Here is a 25,352-nt window from a genome sequence, read left to right on the forward strand (position 1 = left end):
ACAGGAAAACACCATAGCTAAGGGTACTTAGGCTCAAGGGACTTACCTCAGTGAAAATCCTTGAATCCCCTTCAAAAATCACCTCAAAAGCTCCAAAGTCCGAGTTGAAAATGGCGGAAATGAGGAAAAATCACGAAGTCGCACTTGCGGTCCCTTCACCGCATCTGCGGACCAAGCTCTGCTTCTGTGGAAATCACATAAAATCCCTGGGACCGCTTCTGCGCCTCTAGACCGCATCTGCGATCATCACAGGTGCGGAAACTACCTCGCACTTGCGGATTCCCTCTCGCACCTGCGCATGCCTGCCTGCATCTGCGACTCCCGCAGGTGCAGGAATTCCTTCGCACCTGCGGTTCCTGCCTCCTCCATGGCCGCTTCTGCGGCTCCTCAGTCTCTCCTGCGGGCTCGCACCTGCGGCTCCCACTCCGCAGGTGCGGAAGACACCAGAACCAGCAACTTCAGCTGCATTTTCCAAGTTTCAAACCTTCCGTTAACCACCCGGAATCACCCCGAGGCCTTGGGACCTCAGCCAAACATACCAACGCATCCCATAACATCATACGAACTTAGTCAAACCTTTGGATCGCCCAAAACAACATCAAGACACCAAATTACCCTCGGATTCAAGCCTAAGAGCTTCTAAACTTTCAAATTTCGCAAACGACGCCGAAACCTATCAAACTATGTCCGAATGACCTCAAATTTTTCACACACGTTACAAATGGCACCACGAACCTACTCCAACTTCCGGAAATCCATTCTGACCTCGATATCAAAATTTCCTCTTCCGACCAAAATCGCCAAAATTTTAACTTTCGCCAATTCAAGCCTAGTTCTACCACACACCTCCAAATCACATTCCGGACGCGCTCCTAAGTCCAAAAGCACCTAACAGAGCTAATGGAACCATCAAAATTCAAATCCGATGTCGTTTACACATAAGTCAACATTCGGTCAACTTTTCCAACTTAAGCTTTCAAATAAGAGACTAAGTGTCTCAATTTACTCTAAAACCTCTCCGAACCCGAACCAACTAATCCGGTAAGTCATAATACAGTTGTAGAACACAAGAGAAGCAAGAAATGGGGGAACGGGGCTATAACTCTCGAAACAATCGGCCGGGTCGTTACATCCTCCCCCTCTTAAACAAACGTTCGTCCTCGAACGGGTCTAGAAACATACCTGGAGGCTCAAATAGGTGTGCATATCTGCTCTGCATCTCTCTCTCGATCTCCCAAGTAGCCTCCTCCACGGGCTGACCTCTCCACTGCACATTCACTGAAGCTATATCCTTTGATCTCAACTTTCAGACCTGCCGCTCCGAAATAGCCACTAGCTTCACATCATAAGTCAAATCACCATCTAATTGAACCGTGCGGAAATCCAAGACATGAGACGGATCGTCGATATACTTCCGGAGCATAGAAACATGAAATACTGGATGCACACCTGATAAGCTAGGTGGTAAGGCAAGCTCATATGCAACCTCCCCAATACTCCGAAATACCTCAAAAGACCCACTGAACTGAGGACTCAACTTGCCCTTCTTTCCAAATCTCATAACACCCTTCATGAGTGAAACATTCAGCAAGACCTTCTCCCCAACCATGTAGGACACATCACGAACCTTTCTATCAGTATAACTCTTCTGTCTCGACTGTGCCGTACGAAGCCACTCCTGAATCAACTTCACTTTGTCCAATGCATCCTGAACCAAGTCTGTACCGAAAAACCTAGCCTCACCCAGCTCAAACCAACCAACTGGAGATCTACACCGCCTTCCATATAAAGCCTCATACGGAGCCATCTGAATACTTGATTGATAACTGTTGTGTGAGCAAACTCCGTGAGCGGCAGAAACTGGTCCCATGAACCACTAAAATCAATGACACACGCACGTAACATGTCCTCTAATATCTGAATAGTGCGCTCGGACTGTCCGTCCGTCTGAGGATGAAATGTTGTGCTAGAATCTGTTACATCTCGCATTTTCGTACGTTAAAAGTTTCGTCTTCGGTCAACTGACGTAGAATCGGGGATGAGATCATCTTGTCGTTACCGTACTTACGCTATTTATATCAAGCAATAAATAAGTGTTATGAAGAATAAGAGGGTACACGGATTAAATAAAACGAGTTTCGTTGAAAGTAGTCAATTTGGAATAAAATACGGGTCGAGTGATAATACCCGATAATTATGAACTAGTACCATGCAAGGTACCATATGACCACGTTAGTATAATATATAAAGTATATATGAAATATTTTTAAAAATAAATAAAATTTTAGTAATTTGTGATAATTTTTAAATTATACGGGTAATTGATTAATTATCGGGTAACAAAACATTACCGAGTTAACTAATAAGCGGATAAAATATAATTAAGAAACCCCAAAGCCACGTGGCTTAAAGCCACAATGGCTAAGAATGACTCTTAGTCATTCAAGCCATGTGGCCACTTATAGGGATTTCATTAGGTCTTATCAAGCAAAGACTTAGATATAAAATTTTATCCAAAGTAAGACTTGTTGTCTTACATGTAAGACATGGTATTAAGTCTCCTTATTAATAATTCAAAGTTTTTTGATCATTATCAAACAACAAAAACGTTGGGCAGAAGCAAATTTCAAAGTTCAACAATTAAATCCATTTGTATTTGGTTTTCAAACCATGGAAGTTAGAAGCAGAATCATTTTCGTTGAAATATTCAAGCATTCAACAATTCAATCCTTAGCCAACATTTCGTTCAAAAAACGTTAGAAGCAGAATAAATTCGTCCGAGATTTCAAGTTCGTCCGAGTGTGAATTTCGTCCATATTTCGCAGAAGCAAATTCGGCCAAATAATTCCAGGAACAGGTATGTTAAGGCTCTCCATTCTTTCTTTTGGCATGGTCTAGATTATACGAAAGAAACGAGCAAATACACGGTTTCTTTAAATTATTCTATTCATAGAAATAGTAGGGGTGTCTATATTCTTGACTTCCCATGAGAATTATTATTTTCTTCTGTTCATGGGTCTCAAAATAATACGCAGTTGGAAAAATTTATCCAGAAGGGATATTGAGATTATTACGTATTTTTCATGCATTTCGTACATGTGCATTGACCCATGACCAGATGGCGTTATATACGCGTATATATGTAAATATATGTATATGGGATATGGGAAAAGGTTACGGCGTTATATACACACCACCACCTGATCAGTTGGTATGTGATAATGATATTGCCCACAGTGGCTAAAATATGATTCAAACGGCGTTATATACGCGTATATATGTATGTATATATATGTATATGGGATATGGAAAAGGTTATGGCGTTATATACGCACCACCACCTGATCAGCTGGTATATGTTGATGATGTTGCCCATGGTGGCCGAGATGATATGATGGGATGCCCCCAGTGGCTTGATGATATTATGTACACCATACCTATGCATGGCATGACATTTACACGCACGTGCATGACATTATAAATGTTTCAATATTTACAAATTTATTCAAATTTAAAAATGTGTTTCAGTATTCCATGTTTCATTTATGTCTTTTACGTACTAATTTCCATGCCTTACATACTCAGTACATTTTTCGTACTGACACCCTGTTTCACGAGGCCTGCGTTTCATGCCCGTTGGTGCAGGCAGGCAAGCTGACGGTCCCCATTCTTAGGATCCCTGATCAGCGAGAGTTGGCGTGCTCCATTTTATCCGGAGCGGCTTTTGATATTGGTACGATACGTTTGTACATATATATATATATATGAGTATGACGTGGCTCAGTCCCGTCTTTGTACAGCTATGTTTCTGTTAGAGGTCTATAGACAGTATGTCTAGTTGGGTTGTATGTGGCCTTGTCGGCTTTCAATTTTTGATGTATAGTTGTCTATAGCAGCCTTGCCGGCTCGCCCACTGTATTCTGCCTGTATAAGTACATATTCCTTGATGACAGACTTCTTTCACGTATGTTAATTTTGTAATGCAGCAGATGTTATTCAGGTTCATATTTTAGACGCATGCTTAGGGGCGTTTGACAGGTAAGACTCAGGCGCCTGTCGCGGCCCATCGGATTGGGTCATGACAAAAGTGGTATCAGAGCAGTTCTGTCCTAGAGTTGTCTACAGACCGTGTCTAGTAGAGTCTTGTTTATGGGTGTGTCGTGCACCAGACTTATAGATAGGAGGCTACAGGACATATAGGATGTTATCCTCTTTTCTTATATTAGATTGTGCAATATAAGCATTCGTGTTCCTAACGATGTGTTACGTTTTTAGCGATGCCTCCGAAGACTACAACCGCTAGCACGGGTCAGAAGGCTATAAAGGTGCCAGAAAGAGAGATAAGTTATACTATGGATTCAGACCCATCAAAGATCATGGGTTCTATTGAGGAGGATCCATCCGAGGATCCATATGAGCCATCCGTTAGAGTTGTTTCAACCACTCCGGCAGTAGATGGGGTGAGAGGAGTTCCGACCTCACCAAGGCCCTTAGTTTCACAACCCGTTGATCAGGGTATGAGGGGAGTAGTGCATGGATTGGCACAACCGGGATTCCCTCAGGCTTAAAACTATGTCAAAGTATTTGAGGACACCAGCTCTTCTGAGGTTCCGGATAGTCCACAGTCTTGGGAGTCCGTCAATCAAGGTTCTTCAGTGTATGTTATGGGATACGTAGAGGAAAAAGATAGTAGTCGGGCCAAGAGAAGGAAGGTAACTGATAAGGACATGAAGATTCCGCTTTGAAGTGTGTCTGATCGAGGTTCTTATGTAGGACGAGGCAAGGACTCTCTACTGTAGGCTTCCTACAAGTGCCAGTTTTTGGTTGGTGGGTTCCACCTCTTCTTAGAATATTACCATGTCAAGGTTTTAAAGGTGTTTGGTTGTTTTATGAGGATGTAGGGAGCCCCGACCCGACTTGTATATATATTGGTTATGCCTACTTAGAGGCTTTGCAGATAGTATCATGTATATAGTTTTGGGTATGATATGTCTACGGCCTAGTCGACCCCTATGTATATAAACCTTTTTCTAAATTAGTTATGCGAGTTAAGTCTTAATGTTGTTATGTATATATATGGATGTTGCCGTAATGACCCATGATAGATTTGAGAACAAACAAGGATAAGGTACGTGGTGCTCGGTTAGGTAGGACTTGATATTATAATTGATATGGATTGATTGGCCTTTTGTTATGCTAACATCAAGTATAGACCAAAGGTGGGTTGATTTCAGTTTCCAGGAAAGCTTGTTTTAGAATGGAAAGATAATACTGCATCACCAAGAGGTAAATTTATCTCCCATATCAAGGCAAGGAAGATAATCAGAAAGGACTACATTTATCACTAAGTTCGGGTTTAGGATACGGAAGTAGAATTACCAACCATTTAGTCCATCCCTATGGTGAATAAGTTCTCGATGTTTTTCCTGATGAGCTTCCGAGTCTTCCGTCAAGCAAGAAATTGAGTTTGTTATTGTCCTACTACCAGATACTCACTCAATATATATTCCTCCCTATAGAATGGCCCCCGCAGAGCTAAACGAGTTAAAGGAACAACTAAGGGGCTTGCTTGAAAAAGATTTTATCAGGTCTAGTACGTCACCATGGGGAGCACCTGTGTTGTTTATGAGAAAGGAGGATGGTCCCTTACGAATGTGTATTAATTATAGGCAGTTGAATAAGGTGACGATCAAGAATAAGTATCCGCTCCCGAGGATTGAGGATTTATTTGATCATTTACAAGGTGCCAAGTGTTTTTAAAAGATAGGCTTGAGGACCAGGTACCATCAGGTAAGGGTTAAGGAGGAAGATATTCCGAAGACAACATTCAGGACCGGATACGTGCACTTTTCATTTCATGTTATGTCGTTCGATTTGACCAATGCCCCAACAGTATTCATGGATTCAATGAATCGTGTTTTCAGGCCCTTTTTAAGATCTGTTCATAATCATATTTATCGGCGATATATATTGGTATATTCTCGTTCAGAGGCTGAGCATGCACATCATCTGCATATTGTGCTCAGAGTTCTACAAGAAGGGAAGTTGTGTGCAAAATTTTCTAACTATGAACTCTGGTTGAACTCCGTAACTTTCCTTGGGCATATTATTTCCGGTAAAGACATCCGAGTGGATACACAAGAGACTGAGGCAGTGAAGACTTTGCCTAGACCCACAACACCGATGAAGGTTCGTAGCTTCTCCATTTGGCAGGATATTACAAGAAATTTGTAATTGTCTCGTTTAATGTTCCAGAATAACATAAAGAATTCTATGATTCAAGTAAGATGAAGAAAAATTTCGAATAAGTATAGATAGATATATGTAGGTCGCAAGCTAAAAGGTATGGTAGAGCGACAAGGTTTAGAAAGATACGAGGAAGGATAAGAAAGGATGAGTAAAAAGGTAACGAGAATTGGTAAGTCCTTGGGGTTAAGCTCATAAGAGAGCTGATGGTTTCCCTAAGTTATAGGAGGCTCAGTATAGCCCGAATGAACTCAAAGGAGTCTGAGACTAGTAACGTTTAGAATAGATGAAATGTTGCCCTAATAGTGGGATAAGGGCGCAATTGTGAGGGATAAAAGATGAAGCTTGGGCCTCCGAAGAGGGGAATTTCCTGAATTGTGCAAGATTAGGAAAACTATGCAAGTTAACTTAGAAAGGAACTAGATTTCAATGGACCGACGCTTGTGAACGAAGTTTTCCAGGCCTTAGAGGACAGATTAACTTTAGCACCGGTTCTAACGCTTCCAGAAGGGACCGATGGTAATGTTATCTATTGCGATGCTTCAGGCGTTGGATTGGGTTGTGTGCTGATGTAGCATGGTAAGGTTGTGGCATATGCTTCTAGACAACTAAGAAAGCACGAGAAGAACTACCCGACCCACGATTTAGAGTTAGCTGCGGTGATTCATGCACTAAAGATGTGGAGGCACTACTTGTATGACATTCATGTTGATATCTATATGGATCATAAGAGCCTCTAGTACATCTTCAAGCAAAGGGAATTGAATCTTCGTCAAAGGAGATGGTTGGAGCTACTTAAAGACTATGACGTTAATACTTTATACCATCCGGGGAAGGCAAACGTAGTTGCCGATGCTCTCAGCCGTAGATCTATGGGTAGCTTGTCGTATTTGCATCCAGGAAAGAGGGGAATAGCCCATGAGATTCATCAGCTAGCTAGTCTTGGAGTTCAGTTACTGGACTCAGGTGGCATTGGAATTACTCTTCAGGATACGGCAACATCATCTTTAGTAACTGAAGTGAAGGAACGCCAGTACGAGGATCCTGTGCTAACTCATTATAGAGATACCACTCTTCAGAAGTAGAAGACACCGTTTGTAATTACCGAAAATGGGGTCCTCAGATATCAAGGGCGATTATGTGTGCCTAATGTTGCAGGGTTGCGTCGGCAGGTTATGGGAGAAACTCACTATTCCCGTTATTCTATCCATCCAGGAACGACAAAGATGTATCATGACATCAGGAAAATATATTGGTGGGATGGAATAAAAAAGGATATAGCAGAATTTGTTGCTCAGTGCCCTAACTGTTAGCAGGTTAAGATCGAGCATCAAAAACCTGGTGGGTTATTGCAGGTTATGGAGATCCCGACTTGGAAATGGGAAATAATCAATATGGACTTCATCATAGGCTTACCTCGTACCCAGTGTAAGTTTGAGTCAATATGGGTGATCATTGATAGGCTCACAAAGTCTGCCCATTTTCTGCCCGTTAGAACTACGTATTCCTCAGAAGATTACGCGAGGCTTTATATTAAGGAGATAGTACGACTGCATGGTGTACCTGTATCTATTATCTCTGATAGAGGAGCTCAATTTACAGCTAACTTTTGGAGGTCCTTCCAAAAGGGATTGGGGACTCAAGTAAATCTTAATACAACATTTCATCCCCAGACAGACGGATAGGCTGAGCGTACTATTCAAACACTGGAGGATATGTTGCGAGCTTGTGTAATAGACTTCAAAGGTAGCTGGGATGGTCATCTGCCGCTTATTGAGTTCGCATATAATAATAGCTACCATTCCAGCATTCAGATAGCTCCATACGAAGCTCTTTACGGACGAAAGTGTAGGTCACCTATAGGGTGGTTCGACGTTGGAGAATCTGGATTACACGGGCCAGACCTGGTTCAGCAAGCCATAGAAAAAGTAAAGCTCATCCGGGATCGACTATTGACAGCTTAGAGTCGTCAGAAGTCATATTCAGATGTGCGACGTCGAGATTTAGAGTTCGGGGCTGATGACTGGGTATTCTTGAAGGTGTCGCCTATGAAGGGTGTGATGAGATTTGGCAAAAAGGGTAAACTTAGCCCACGGTATATTAGGGCTTATAGGATTATTCGGAGAGTGGGCCGAGTAGCTTATGAGTTAGAATTGCCCTTGGAATTGGAGTCTGTCCATCCAGTTTTTCATGTATCTATGTTACGAAAGTGCATTGGCAATCCTACCTGAGTAGTGCCCACGAATGATGTACAGATTACAGAGGACTTGTCATACGAGGAAATTCCGGTTTCCATTCGAGACCGACAAGTCCGCAAGCTGCGGAATAAGGAGGTAGCCTCCGCGAAAGTGCTTTGGAGGAACAACAATGTAGAAGAAATGACTTGGGAGGCCGAGGAACACATGAAGTCTAGATATCCCTACCTATTTCCTCTTTCAGAGAAGGGTCTAACTGAGACGTCATAGCCTCAAGGTGCGTGTATAAATTCTTTTATTGGTTATTGTCGTTGTCCTGTGTGTCGTTGAATTATTAAGCTTCTACGGGGAAAGTTGGTAGTAGTATTGTTACAAAAGGCGACCTTGCCAAAGTTATATGGATCACGGAGAGTGGAACATTCGAGGACGAATGTTTCTAAGGGGGGAAGGATGTTACATATCGCATTTTCGTACGTTAAAAGTTTCGTCTTCGGTCAACTGACGTAGAATCGGGGATGAGATCATCTTGCCGTTAACGTACTTACGCTATTTATATCAAGCAATAAATAAGTGTTATGAAGAATAAGAGGGTACACGGATTAAATAAAACGAGTTTCGTTGAAAGTAGTCAATTTGGAATAAAATACGGGTCGAGTGATAATACCCGATAATTATGAACTAGTACCATGCAAGGTACCATATGACCACGTTAGTATAATATATAAAGTATATATGAAATATTTTTAAAAATAAATAAAATTTTAGTAATTTGTGATAATTTTTAAATTATACGGGTAATTGATTAATTATCGGGTAACAAAACATTAACGAGTTAACTAATAAGCGGATAAAATATAATTAAGAAACCCCAAAGCCACGTGGCTTAAAGCCACAATGGCTAAGAATGACTCTTAGTCATTCAAGCCATGTGGCCACTTATAGGGATTTCATTAGGTCTTATCAAGCAAAGACTTAGATATAAAATTTTATCCAAAGTAAGACTTGTTGTCTTACATGTAAGACATGGTATTAAGTCTCCTTATTAATAATTCAAAGCTTTTTGATCATTATCAAACAACAAAAACGTTGGGCAGAAGCAAATTTCAAAGTTCAAAAATTAAATCCATTTTATATTTGGTTTTCAAACCAAGGAAGTTAGAAGCAGAATCATTTTCGTTGAAATATTCAAGCATTCAACAATTCAATCCTTAGCCAACATTTCGTTCAAAAAACGTTAGAAGCAGAATAAATTCGTCCGAGATTTCAAGTTCGTCCGAGTGTGAATTTCGTCCATATTTCGCAGAAGCAAATTCGTTCAAATAATTCCAGGAACAGGTATGTTAAGACTTTCCCTTCTTTCTTTTGGCATGGTCTAGATTATACGAAAGAAACGAGCAAATACACGGTTTCTTTAAATTATTCTATTCATAGAAATAGTAGGGGTGTCTATATTCTTGACTTCCCATGAGAATTATTATTTTCTTCTGTTCATGGGTCTCAAAATAATACGCAGTTGGAAAAATTTATCTAGAAGGGATATTGAGATTATTACGTATTTTTCATGCATTTCGTACATGTGCATTGACCCATGATCAGATGGCGTTATATACACGTATATATGTAAATATATTTATATGGGATATGGGAAAAGGTTATGGCGTTATATACGCACCACCACCTGATCAGTTGGTATATGATGATGATATTGCCCACAGTGGCTAAAATATGATTCAAACAGCGTTATATATGCGTATATATGTATGTATATATATGTATATGGGATATGGAAAAGGTTATGGCGTTATATACGCACCACCACCTGATCAGCTGGTATATGTTGATGATATTGCCCACGGTGGCCGAGATGATATGATGGGATGCCCCCAGTGGCTTGCTGATATTATGTACACCATACCTATGTATGGCATGACATTTACACGCACGTGCATGACATTATAAATGTTTCAGTATTTACAAAGTTATTCAAATTTAAAAATGTGTTTCAGTATTCCATGTTTCATCTATGTCTTTTACGTACAAATTTTCATGCCTTACATACTCAGTACATTTTTTGTACTGACACCCTGTTTCATGAGGCATGCGTTTCATGCCCGTAGGTGCAGGTAGGCAAGCGGACGGTCCCCATTCTTAGGATCCCTGATCAGCGAGAGTTGGCGTGCTCCATTTGATCCGGAGCGGCTTTTGATATTGGTATGATACGTTTGTACATATATATATATATATATGAGTATGACGTGGCTCAGTCACGTCTTTGTACAGCTATGTTTCTGTTAGAGGTGTATAGACAGTATGTCTAGTTGGGTTGTATGTGGCCTTGTCGGCTTTCAGTTTTTGATGTATAGTTGTTTATAGCAGCCTTGCCGGCTCACCCACTGTATTCTGCCTGTATAAGTATATATGCCTTGATGGCAGACTTCTTTCACGTATGTTAATTTTGTAATGCAGCAGATGTTATTCAGGTTCATATTTTAGACGCATGCTTAGGGGTGTTTGACAGGTAAGACTTAGGCGCCTGTCGCGGCCCATCGGATTGGGTCGTGACAGAATCAACCTGAGTGTCCAACTCTCGCTGCACAGCTCTCTAAAACTGCGATGTAAACTTCGTGCCTTTGTCTGAAATGATAGAAATTGGAACTCCATGAAGGAGAACAATCTCTCTAATATAAGGCTCAACCAATCGCTCTGAAGAATAGGTAGTGCTCACAGGAATGAAGTGTGCGGACTTCGTCAGCTGATCCACAATCACCCAAATAAAATCAAACTTCCTCGAAGTCCGTAGGAGTCCAATTACGAAATCCATGGTGATCTGCTCCCACTTCCACTTTGGAATCTCCATCTTCTGAAGCAAGCCACTCGATCTCTGATGCTCATATTTCACCTGCTAACAATTGAGACACCGGGCTACAAACCCAACTATATATTTCTTCATTCTCCTCCACCAGTAGTGCTATCTCAAATCCTGGTACATCTTCGCGGCACCCGGTTAGACGGAGTACCACAAACTGTGGGCCTCCTCTAGAATCAACTCTCGAAGCCCATCTACAGTGGGCACACATATCCAATCTCACAAACCAATTGGCCAAGGCCTGAACATTAGCTATAAGGGGTCTCTCACCAATAAGAAGGAATGCAAGACTACCCATACTCACTGCCTTTCTACTCAAGGCATCAGCCACCATATTGGCCTTTCCAGATGGTACAAAATGGTGATATTATAGTCCTTTAGCATCTCCAACCATATCTGATGTCTCAAATTGAGATCCTTCTGCTTGAACAAGTGTTAGAGGCTATGATGATCAGCAAACACCTCAAAAGACACACCATAGAGATAATGCCTCCAAATCTTTAACGCGTGAACAATGGCAGCCAACTTCAAATCATGAACAGGGTAGTTCTTCTCATGGGGCTTCAACAGGCGCGAAGCATAAGTAATCACTCTACCATCCTGCATCAAAACACGCCCAATGCCGACCCGATAAGCATCACAATATATGGTATAAGAACCAGAAGCTGATGGCAGAACTAACACTGGAGCTGTGGTCAAGGCAGTCTTAAGCTTCTGAAAGCTCGCCTCACACTCATCCGACCACCTGAAAGGAGCGCCATTGTGGGTTAATTTGTTCAAGGCGATGCAATAGACGAGAAACCCTGAACGAACCAACAGTAGTAACTAACCAAACCAAGAAAGCTCTGAATCTCTATGACTGAGGATGGCCTGGGCCAACTCTGAACTGCCTCTATCTTCTTCGGATCAACCTGAATACCCTCGCTGGACACCACATGTCCCAAGAACGCTATTGAACTGAGCCAAAACTCACATTTAGAGAGCTTGGCATAAAGTTTCTCCTCCCTCAGTCGCTACAATACAACTCTCAAATGCTCGGCGTGCTCCTCCTGCCTATGCGAGTACACCAGAATATCATCAATGAATATAATAACAAATGAGTAGAGATAAGGGCAAAACACGATGTTCATTAAATGCATGAACGTTGCTAGGGCATTGGTCAGCCCAAAAGACATCACAAGGAACTCATAATGACCATATCGGGTCCTGAAAGTTGTCTTAAGAATATCCGAGTCCCTAATCTTCAATTGGTGATACCCTGACCTCAAGTCGATCTTGGAGAACACCCTCGCTCCCTGAAGCTGGTCAAATAAATCATCAATACGAGGCAAAGGATATTTGTTCTTGATTATGACTTTGTTCAATTGTTTGCAATCAATACACATTCTCATTGTGTCATCCTTCTTCTTCATAAATAGAACTGGTGCACCCCAATGTGACATACTGGGTCGAATAAACCCCTTATCAAGGAGTTCCTGAAGCTGATCATTCAATTCTTTTAACTCCGCCGGTGCCATACGATACGGTGGAATAGATATGGGCTGAGTGCCCGACACCAAATCAATACCGAAGTCAATATCCCTGTCAGGCAGCATGCCCGACAGGTCTACAAGAAACACATCCAAAAAATCTCTCACCACCGGAACTGAATCAATAGAAGGAGCCTCTGCACTAACATCCCTCACAAAACCAAATAAGAAAGACAATCCTTCCCAACCATCCGTTGGGCCTTCAAGAATAAGATCCATCTACTAGGAACATACTCCAATGAACCTCGCCACTCAATCTGTGGCAACCCCGGCATAGCCAACGTCACCGTCTTAGCGTGGTAGTCTAGAATAGCATGACATGGAGACAACCAATCCATGCTCAATATCACATCAAAATCAATCATACTAAGCAGCAATAGATCAACTCTAGTCTTTAATCCCCCAATAGTTCACTACACATGACCGATATACACGGTCCACAACAATAGTATCGCCCACTGATGTGGATACATGAACAGATGAAATAAGAGACTCGGGGGGCGTATCCAAATAATGAGCAAAATATGATGCCACATATGAAAACGTGGAACCAGGATCAAATAATGCAGAGGCATCCCTGTGGCAAACTGAGATAATACCTGTGATCACAGCATCTGAAGCAATTGCATCGGGTCTGGCAGGAAGTGAATAGAAACGGGTCTGACTACCGCCTGATTGGCCTCCCCCTCTAGGGCGACCCCTAGCTGACTGAGCTCCACCCCGATCTAGCTGGGCGGGCGTTGAAATAACTGGAGTTGAAGATATCGCCTGACTCCTCTGTTGTGTTGAACCTCTATGACGGCAAGGACACTGTCTCCACATATGCTCAAACTCCCCATACTTAAAATAACTCCCTGGTGCTTGTGATGGGGACTGAAGGGATCCCCGAGCACTAGGATAACTAGCACAAGGACCTGGCATAGAGGAGCCCTAAACCGATGGAGCATGGGACGAACTCTGGGCTAGGAGGTCACTGAGTGATAAATGGATTTGATGAGAACTGAGAACCATGGCAATATGATGCACCACGGTGGATTGGACGAGCCGTCTGAGCATGCCTGAAGAAACGGCCCTGTCGTCATGAAACTGACCTCCAGAAGGAACACTACCAAAACTACCAGATCCTCAAGGCCTCTTGGCCTCCCTCTCAACTCGCTCCTGGTGGCGGATCGACTCTATATCCCGGGCAATGTCAACCACCTCCTCGAAAGAAGCACCAGACACCCTCTCCTTGGTCATAAGAATCCGTAGCTGAAATGTGAGGCTATCAACAAACCTCCTGATCCTCTCCCTGTCTGTGGGAACTAACCAAATAACATGACGAGCCAACTCAGAAAATCTCATCTCGTGTTGCATCACCGTCATATCATCCTAACACAATTGCTCAAATTGTCTATGCAGCTCCTCTCTGCGTGACTACGACACATACTTTTCCAGAAAGAGAATGGAGAACTATTGTTAGGTAAGGGGCGTTGCACCAATAGACCTACACCTCTCATAAGCCTCCTACCAAGTGAAGGCAGCTCCCAAGAACTAAAAGGTAGTGAACGAGACCCTACTAGTCTCTATAATACCTGCTATACGGAGAATCCTCTGACACTTATCCAAGCAACCCTCGGCATCCTCGCCCTCTGCATCGCTGAAAGTCGGAGGCTGAAGTCTCCCAAACCTCTCCAATCTACGTTGCTCATCATCAGGCATGACTGGAACCATATAGTCCTGAGCAGGTGCAACTGGCTTGGCTGGTGGTGCCCCGGTGTCTGGAGTCCCTGAACAACCTGCTCGAGTGTACGGGCGGCGGGAGTCTAAGTGCCTCCCCCAGCCTGGGAAGTGGCTACTGTAGTAGAAACAGAGACCGCCTGAGCTAGACTGGTGCACACGGTTAGAATCTGAGCTAAGGTCTCCTGAAGACCTGGAATCACGAAGGGCACATCTAGTGCCTGAGCTGGTCCCCCTGGTGCATCCACAACTGGGACTTGATCCTGTATTGGGGCAACTGGTGGATCTGCAGGTGCTGCCTTAGCTGCTATGCGGGCTATGCCTCTGCCCCTACCATGGCCTCTACTGCGACCTCGGCCTCTTGCGACTCCCACTGGTGGTACTGGTGGTTGTCTGTCCTGACCAGTAGCGCGTGTCCTCACCATCTGTGAGAGAATAGAATAACACAAGTTTAGTTACCAGAATCAACATGTTCGCACGATAAGAATTCAAGAATGTGAAGTTTTCTAAGGGTTCTACAGCCTATCAAAGATAAGTACAGACGTCTCTGTACCGATCCGCAAGACTCTACTAAAACTGCTCATGACTCGTGAGACCTATGTAACCTTGGCTCTGATACCAACTTGTCATGACCCTAAACTCAACTCTGTCATGATTGCGCCTATCGATGGTACTAGGCCAGCCGACTATCACAATGCTTCAATAATTCATTAAATGATAAGCCAAAGTCCTTTTTATAACAGGATTTTTTATAAAAGAAATACGAGTTAAACTCAATATAGAAATACTGAACGGAAGCCCCAAACATCGGGGTATCACTAAGTCATGAGCATCTAATAGAACTGGTCTGACCATAACAAGATTTAACATAGTCTGAAATCCAAAATACAATTCAAGAAAGATAGGGAAGAAGAAAAGCAAGGCTGTGAACGCCGAGCAGCTACCTCACTATCTCAAAACTGCTACAAGGACTATCAAAAACCTCCCCGATCAACTACTCCTAGATATGCACACGAGGCGCAGGGAGTAACGTGAGTACACCAACTTAGTAAGTAACAATAATAAATAAGGAACTGAAGATAGTGACGAGCTACCAAATTTTAGTTCATTTTGAATAATTTCAGAAAGGAAAAATAGTCATACTTCCTAAATTCCGGTAATTTAAGTCAAATCAGTTTGTTTAAGTCAAGCTCAAGTAAAACTAGATAAGAATATCTTTCAACATTTTCTAAAACATGGATATAAGGCACATGTGTGCATTAATAATGTAATCATATACTGCCTCTCGGACAATCATCTCTTAGTCCTTCCAATCACTTCAACCTCACAATCACTCATTCATCTCAATCATTCATTCCTCACAATCACTCAGTACTTGGCACTCGGCACTCGCACTCAGTAGGTACATGCGCTCACCGGGGGTGTGCAGACTCCGGAAGGGCTCCTTCAGCCCAAGCGCTATATCAAGTCAATCATGGCGTAAGTCAATAAAACAAGCTGCGGCGTGCAGCCCGATCCCATAAATATCCTTACAATCAGGTCCTCGGCCTCTCTCATTCTTCAATCTCTCCAGTCTCTTGGGCTCTTAGAAATTAGGAAAAATCAGCCCAAATAGCAATAACATGAAGTATTAGATAGAATATCAGAGACTGAGATACGATATATGAGTAAAAACTGTGCCTGAGTACAATTAGCACATAACAGGCAATTTAGCAAGTAACACGGCCTCTATAGGACTCAACAGTACCAACACATAGCCTGGACATGGTTTCTAACATGATTTATAATAAATTTCCAAAACACATAGAGAGCATATAGCTAACAACATGTTTTTCAATTTTACAGTCTATACGGGGTAGATCAAGTCATAATCCCCTCGGTGCACGCCCACACGCTCATCACCTATAATGTGTATCACCTCCAAAATAGTCACAAGACACAATGTCTGGGGTGTCATACCCTCAGGACCAAATTTACAACGGCAACTTACCTCAATCTGAGAAAAATCCTACTCCGCATGCTTTTGCCTCTCGAATCGGCCTCCAAACGTCTCGAATCTAGCCAAAAGTAATGCAACACAATCAATATATGCCAAAGGAATCAATTCCACAAGAAAACTACAAAATTGGACTCAAATTCCAAAATTGGCTCAAAACCGACTCTCGAGCCCACGTCTCAAAATCCGTCAAAGTCACAAAACCCGAAAGCCCATTCACTCACAAGTCTAACCATACAAAAATTATCAAAATCTAACATCATTAGGTCCCTCAAATCCCCAAATTACACTCTCCAAAATCCCAATACCTAACCCCCAATTTTCATTTCAAAACCCCACTAATTAGATGAGAAATTAAAGAAACAATACCATAGCTAAGGGTACTTAGGCTCAAGGGACTTACCTCAGTGAAAATCCTTGAATCCCCTTCAAAAATCACCTCAAAAGCTCCAAAGTCCGAGTTGAAAATAATGGAAATGAGGAAAAATCACGAAGTCCTCTATTTATACATTCTACCCAGTGAAGCCGTACCTGCGGTCCCTTCACCGCATCTGCGGGACCGCATCTGCGGACCAAGCTCCGCTTCTGCAGAAATCACTTAAAAACCCTGGCACTGCTTCTGCGCCTCTAGACCGCATCTGCGATGATCGCAGGTGCAGAAACTACATTGCACCTGCGGATTCCCTCTCGCACCTACGCATGCCTGCCCGCAGGTGCGGGAATGCCTTCGCATATGCGGTTCCTCCCCAGGTCCTCCATGGTCGTATCTGCGGCTCCTCAGTCGCTCCTATGGGCTCGCACCTGCGACTCCCACTCCGCAGGGGTGGAAGACACCAGAACCAGCAGCTTCAGCTGCATTTTCCAAGTTCCAAACCTTCCGTTAACCACCCGAAATCACTTCGAGGCCCCAGGGACCTCAGCCAAACATACCGACACATCCCATAATATCATACGAACTTAGTCAAACCTTCGGATCGCCCAAAACAATATCAAGACAGCAAATTACCCTCAGATTCAAGCCTAAGAACTTCCAAATTCCGCAAACGACGCTGAAAACTATCAAACTACGTCCGAATGACCTCAAATTTTGGACACACGTCACAAATGACACCACGAACCTACTCCAACTTCCGAAAATCCATTCTGACCCCGATATCAAAATTTCCTCTACCAACCAAAATCGCCAAAATTCTAACTTTCGCCAATTCATGCCTAGTTCTACTACAGACCTCCAAATCACATTCCGGACGCTCTCCTTAGTCCAAAATCACCTAACGGAGCTAACGGAACCATTAAAATTTAAATCCGAGGTCGTTTACACATAAGTAAACATCCGGTCAACTATTCCAACTTAAGCTTTCTAATAAGAGACTAAGTGTCTCAATTCACTCCAAAACCTCTCCGGACCCGAACCAACTAACCCGATAAGTCATAATACAGTTGTAGAACACAAGAGAATCGGGAAATGGGGGAACGAGGCTATAATTCTCGAAACGACCGGCCGAATCGTTACATTTTCTTACTTCAAAATGTCCTTAATGCGGTAGACCAATTAACCATTTACCTTGTATAGTGTTTCTGTATTCAAAAAGGCTGCCAAAGCCTATTTTAGAGGGTGTATGAGGATTAAGTATGGATATATTCATCAATTTTAGTATTTTGCCGTCAAGGCAAATGCAATGATAATTGAAGTATTCGATTTCAAAGGGAGTTGCTGCTCATCTGCTTGCAAAGAGAGCTTCCAACCCGTCCAAGTTAAAGAAAACAATTGTTTTTGCTGTGCCACCACTTTTAATGCAAAAGCTAGCTTATGATCAGGAGGAAGACCTCTTTTTGTTAAATATCAAGAAGAAAATGTTTGTAATATGCTTGCTAGTTTGGGAAATCAATGTATCCTAAGCGACACACCTATGGTTTGTAATAGTTTGGAACATCTTTAGTAATAATATAACTATCTTTAATTCTCAAAAAACCAAAAAAAATACTCATTGGGGGTAAAGTTGGAAAAAGATATTTAAGATCTAATTTTATTAATGCATTAGAAGATAAGTGAACAAGCTGGAACAAGCTTTAGTTTGACAAGAAAGGGTAGTATAAGTGGTACCATTCATCTCTAACCCCGAGGTTGCGAAATCGAGTCATCAAGGAAGCAAAGTACTTACAGAATTTTAGCACAATAAAATAAAAGTTAAATAATTATTCGTGAAATTACCCCTCATCATGTGCCGTAAAACTTTGTGGAATTTTTGTGAGCAAGTGAGTTCCAATTGTTATTCCAAAATAGGAGTGGCAAATGGGCAGGTTGGATTGAATATGGTTCGGGTCGAAAATGGATAATTTAAAAACAGATAAATTATTTGACCCGACTCTTATTTAATACGGATATCCATGACTTCTTGCATATGATCATTTTTGGGAGAATTCTTAGTCTCCCTAACTTGAGGAACCCTCAATTTAAGGCTTTACAAATGTAAAAGTTAGACACATTGGTTATCCATTGGTTACCATTGGTTATCCATTTTCTAATGGATAATATCTTTCTTATCCATATTTGACCCGTTTTTAAAAAGTTCATTATCCAACCCATTTTTTTATGGATAATATTGGTGGTTAACTTTTTTTTTAACCATTTTGCCACCGTTGTTCCAAAACATGTTCCCGTTGGAAGATATTGGAATTTACCCTACATAGCAGTCTGAAGTGGACTATGTTTGTTTTTAGGAAATTTTATCTCCTATAGCAAACTATTACACCCGATTTATTACAACAACAACAACCCAGTAAAATCCCATAGGTGAGATTTGGGGAGGGTAGTGTGTATGCAGACCTTACCCCTACCCCGAAGGGGTAGAGAGGCTGTTTCCAAAAGACCATCAGCTCAAGATAATAAAAAGACAAAAGGAGAGAATATTAGATTCACCACGGAGATCATAGGGAAAAAGGCACATAAAATGTAGAAGAAAAATGCAAACGATGGCTAGTAAATGGATCATGCGTTAAAAATAGAAAATAGTAAGACACGACATTGCCCCTAATTATCTTAGACAAAACTCCACCGAACTAGGCTCACAAAGGTACAAAGTAACGTAAGACTCAACTGCCTCCTAGCCTACAACCGTAATACTCGACCTCCACAACTTCTTATCAAGTGTCATGTCCTCGGAAATCTGAAGCCTCGCCATATCCTGCCTGATCACCTCTCCCCAATACTTCTTAGGCCTCCATCTACCTCTTCTCGTGCCTTCCACAACCAGCCGCTCACACCTCCTTACTGGAGCATCTGGGCTTCTCCTCTGTACATGCCTGAACCATCTGAGCCTTGCTTTCCGCATCTTGTCATCAACGGGAGCCACGTGCACCTTCTCCCGAATATCATCATTCCTAATCTTATCCATCCTAGTGTGCCCGCACATCCACCTCAACATCCTCATTTCTACTACTTTCATCTTTTAGATATGTGAGTTCTTAACAAGCCAACACTCAGCCCCATACATCATGGCCGGTCTAACCACCGCTTTATAGAACTTACCTTTGAGTATCGTTGACACTCTCTTGTCACACAAGACTCCAGATGTTAACCTCCACTTCATCCATCCTACCCCAATACGATGTGTGACATCGTCGTCGATCTCCCCTCCCTCGTGGATAACCGAACCAAGGTACTTGAAGCTGCATCTACTTGGGATAACCTGTGACTCAAGCCTCACATCCAAGCCCACCTCCCTCGGCCCAGCGCTGAACTTACACTCGAGGTATTCTGTCTTTGTTCTGCTTTGTTTGAAACCCTTAGACTCAAGAGTCTGTCTCCAAACTTCCAATCTCTCGTTAACACCGGTTCGTGACTCATCAATTAGAACTATGTCATCGGTGAATAGCATGCACCATGGTACCTCCCCTTGAATATGGTTTGTTATCGCATCCATCACCAGGGCGAATAAGAACGGACTGAGCGTAGAGCCTTGGTGTAACCCCATTTCAACCGGAAAAGGCTCAGAATCCCCTCCTACTGTCCTAACCCGAGTCTTAGCCCCATCATACATGTCCTTAATTGCCATAACATAAGGAACCGACATACCTTTTGCCTCCAAGCATCTCCAGAGAACTTCTCTAGGAACCTTGTCATATGCTTTCTCTAGGTCAATAAACACCATGTGCAGATCCTTCTTTATCTCTCTGTACAGTTCCACCAACCTCCTAACAAGGTGTATAGCTTCTGTGGTGGAACAACCCGGCATGAACCCGAATTGGTTGTCGAATATAGACACTGTCATCCTCACTCTCGCTTCAACCACCCTCTCACATACTTTCATGGTATGACTCAGTAATTTGGTACCCTTATATTGTTACAACTCTGGATATCACCTTTGTTCTTATACAATGGAACCACCGTACTCCACCTCCACTCATCCAGCATCCTCTTCGCCTTAAAAATAACATTAAACAACCCAGTCAGCCACTCCACACCTATTTTCCCTACAAACTTCCAAAATTCCATCGGAATCTCGTCTGGCCCGGTCGCTCTGCCCCTACTCATCTTACGCATATCCCCCATGACCTCCTCGTCCTCGATACGCCTGTAGTGCCCGAAGTCACGGTGACTCTCAGAATGCTCCAATTCTCCTAGCACAATATCACAATCCCCTTTTTCATTCAGAAGTTTATGAAAGTAAGTCTGTCATCTCCTCTTAATCTCGGCATCTTCCACCAGTACTCTACCATCTTCGTCCTTAATGCATCTCACTTGGTCCAAATCTCGAGCATTCCTCTCTCTCAACTTGGCCAGCCGGAATAACTTCTTCTCCCCGCCTTTTCCCCCAGTTCCCCGTATATACAACCATAAGCCGCATTCTTAGCCTCCGTGACCGACAATTTAGCTTCCTTCCTATGTGCCTTATATCTCTCCACGCACGCTCGCCTCTCCTCCTCACCTATGCTCTCCACTAACTTCAGGTATGCCTCCTTCTTCGCTTCCACTTTGCCTTGGACCACTTCATTCCACCACCAATCTCCTTTGTGCCCACCAGAGTCACTGGTTGAGACCTCTAACACCTCTCTCGCAGATTCCCTTATAGAGTCTGTTGTCGCTGACCACATAGTGTTTGCGTCCCCACTACTCCTCCAAGCTCCCATAGCCGACAATCGACACTCCAATTCTTGGGCTTTATCCTTAGTCAAGGCTCCCCACCTGATTCTTGATTTTCCCCGAACAAAACTTTTCTTCCTCTTAAACCTAATACCAACGTCTAGCACCAACAGTCTATGCTACATCACGAGTGTCTCACTCGGAATCACCTTGCAGTCCTTGCACAACCAGCTATCACACCTCCTGAGGAGGAGATAGTCAATCTGAGTCTTCACTACCTCATTTTGAAAAGTAACCAAATGCTCTTTCCTCTTCGGAAAGTTAGAGTTCGCAATCACCAACCCAAAAGCCTTAGCGAAGTCCAACAGCGAGGTACCTCCTCCATTCCTCTCCACAAAACAAAAGCCTCCATGCACCTTGCCATAGCCACCTGCGGTCGCCCCAATATGACCATTGAAATCTCCTCCTATGAACAGCTTCTTAGCAGGCAGAACCTGGCGCACAATCTCATCTAACCCCCTCCAAGAAGCGTCGTTTAACCTCCTCATTTAGGCCCGCATGCGGCGCATAGGTGCTAACGATGTTCAGGGTGTGCTCTCCAACCACCAACTTAATAGCCATAAATCTATCATTCACTTGTCTAACCTCAACCACAGACTCTCTGAGTTCCCTATCCACCAAGATACCCACTCCATTTTTACCTCTCTGGACTCCTGAGTAACAAAGTTTATACCCGTCCACATCCTTCGCCCTCGACCCTACCCGCCTAGTCTCCTGGACACATGCTATATTGACCCTCCTCTTCTGGAGAATCTTCGCCAACTCTATAGACTTACTTGTCAATGTACCTACGTTCCATGACTCGTTTCTTAAACTATAGGCACATCTGTTTCCTTTACCTCCCTTGCCTCCCAACCCACCCCCTAACCCCCGTACCCTACCTCCTGCCCCATCCCCCGCTCCCCCGAGGACATGACCTCACTCGACCATCCCAGACCACAACCACTATACCTACGATAGAATAAGGGAAATCACTAACACACATAAGGCAACATACCAAGCTAGACAAAGACAGGCTGCAACTATAAGCGCACTAATACTGTGAATAAACTAATAGGAACTAAGATTGCAATAATTTAACTAACACAATAAAGGGGAAAAGAAAAACAGGAGGTACCAACTCCCGCAAGTAGAACTTGGGAATTGTCTTGGTATATACGACAATGTTGCGTCCACCTAGCATGTTCGCGTCCCACTTCTACCGCCCCTCGTTGACCCTTGTCGGGGTTGTTCCTTATGTTTACACAGGCGCATTCTGCTCACCGCTAATAGCCACAGTCCCTAACCTGAAACACGCACAAAATACCACGAAGACAAACAAAGGAGAGGTTGTCACCGCTACCACTGGTAAGGCCCCACCCATAGCAAAAGAGCACAAAAAGGTTGTAATAAAACCTTAAATTGAATTTTTTGATTTCTGATTTTTTAAAAAAATAAATTAAATAATAAATAAATAAATAACAGTCAAAAAAGAACCCTAAAAAAATACAACAAAGTTAGAAAAATAAATCAACAATAACAACAAATAAAAGAATCCAAAGAAACAATTACTAAATACCGAGCAAAGCTAGGTGAAGTTTTTCGAGGAGTGATCAATTGGACAGAATAATCACAGACTCAAGCATAATCACCAAATAATAGCAAAACTCATAACAGTAAACTCAACAATATATATGAATCAACGATCAGCAAAAACACAAAAAAAGCACAAAAACAACTTTTTACCCAAAATTTCAGACTCATAGTGAAACCCAAAATTCAATCTTTTTACCTAACCCAAAATAGAACCACAGTAGAGCAGCAAAATACAGCTTTAGTAAGGGAGTGGGGAAGGGGGAAAGAAGAAAAATGAGAGAAAGGAAGGGAGGCGTAAGAGATGGGGGTGGGCTTACCTGCTAGTGGGGGTGGTCGCCGGCGTGGGGTGGTCGCCACTGTTTAGTGGGGTGGGGTGGTCTGGTTTTGACCATTAGGGATAGAGAGGGAGCGTTTGGCAGAGAGAGAATTTGCTTGTATGGTTATAAGTGCTTGGATCAACAAATAAACCAAAATAATTTCAAAATATTATTATCTATATATACATTTTCTATTTTATAGCAAAATAGATATTTATTTTATACCTTATCATTGAGGAGTGAAATACGTCAGTTATGTTCTCTCTCTCTTCGTTCTCTCTCTGTCACCAAGATTCTCAATCATCTCTCTTCTCCCTCAAATCTTTCTCCCTTTTCCATCAAGGTAGCCATCATAGTAGCCATTTATGGTGGCGATGGTGGATTTTCTGAAGCAAAGAGAATAGATTTGAAGCGAAGAGGGAGTAGGCGAACAGATCTGGTCATGGCTACAGATTGAGCTTTTAGAAATCTGAAGCAGAAACGATGGAGAAGATTTGAGGGTCGGGTTTTTGTTCGTCTCCATTTTTAATTTTAATACAATGCATACAAATTTTGCTTGCCCGAAAAATGCCATCTCCGGCGAACTTTCTTCTCTTCTATGCTATTGAGTCGCATACAATGATACAAATACACTCAAATACATTGTATTATATTTTTGCCTATATTTATGTATTTTGAGTCTGTCTTTTTTGAATATAGCCGAATATCACTGTTTTGTGATTTTTTGTTATTTGAATACAGTCAAATTGAATATGGTCAATTGAATACAATCTATAATAGTGAATAATGAATATCAGTGTATTGAATACAATGTATACAATCGAATTGAATAGAACGGTATACACCCTATTTCTTAATTTTTGTTGTTTGAATACAACTGATTCAATATAGTGAAAGTGAATACAATTCAATATTGCGCTTCCCGTTATTAAACACCCGTAATCACCATTTTTAGGTGGATTATCTCACTGTATTTATAAATACATTCGCGCAAATACATGGAATACAGAATTAAACAGTTGTAATCCCTATTTTTTAGGTGGCTTACCTCATTGAATTTATAAATACAGTCGTGCGAATACATGAAATACATAATTAAATAGTTGTGATCCCTATTTTTTAGGCAGATTACCTTACTGTATTTATAAATACAGTCGCGCGAATACATGGAATATAACACAGTAGCAATGAAATTTTGTAGAATTGATTTTGTTGAGTTAAATTAGGAGTGCTACATGCTAATTGATCCCCTTTCCGTTATTAAACAGTTGGACTTAGGACTGTGCATGGATCGTATCGGATCGGATTTAGCACATTTTGGATTCAGATTTCGGATTTCGGATTCTAGAAAATGCAATTTGAATCTGATCCGAATTATATCGGATCGAATTTTAAAGTTTGGATCGAATTGTATTATTATGCCTCAAAGTTGCAAACTAATATGTATATTTTCTTTGTAAAAGAGGCAATACATTAAGAAAAATTCATGTTTATGCAATTATGAGAGTACTATGGTGTCAATATAGCTAAATCTAGCAATTGTAAAGCTAATAACTTGGAGGAAGATGTAAAGGAAGTACTGACTATCCGAAATTAAAGTGTGGTATTTATACATGCCCTAATAATTTCGGATTTCGGATCGGATCTGATTAAATATACCAATCCGAATCCGATCCGAAATCCAAAATTTTAATAAACACAATCCGAAATTTGATCCAATCCAAAATCCAAAATCCTAAATTGAATGGATCGGTTCGGATTTCGGA

At 42.1% G+C, this 25,352-nt stretch overlaps 2 protein-coding genes across 2 annotated transcripts; both read right to left on the reverse strand.

Annotated features, from left to right (window-relative positions):
• Positions 1–1,306: 1,306 nt before the first annotated feature.
• On the reverse strand, positions 1,307–1,807 carry LOC138870601 (uncharacterized). Its single transcript, XM_070148424.1, has one exon. The coding sequence runs from the start codon at positions 1,805–1,807 to the stop codon at positions 1,307–1,309; it is 501 nt and encodes a 166-aa protein (XP_070004525.1).
• Positions 1,808–21,321: 19,514 nt separating this feature from the next.
• Positions 21,322–22,182, reverse strand: LOC138870602 (uncharacterized). Its single transcript, XM_070148425.1, has 2 exons — positions 21,875–22,182; positions 21,322–21,781 (listed from the first exon to the last, which is right to left on the reverse strand). Exons 1-2 carry the CDS (start codon positions 22,180–22,182, stop codon positions 21,322–21,324), a joined length of 768 nt encoding a protein of 255 aa, XP_070004526.1.
• Positions 22,183–25,352: the final 3,170 nt, after the last annotated feature.

This window comes from Nicotiana sylvestris, chromosome 6, assembly GCF_000393655.2.
Source record: "Nicotiana sylvestris chromosome 6, ASM39365v2, whole genome shotgun sequence".
Classification (NCBI taxonomy): domain Eukaryota; kingdom Viridiplantae; phylum Streptophyta; class Magnoliopsida; order Solanales; family Solanaceae; genus Nicotiana; species Nicotiana sylvestris.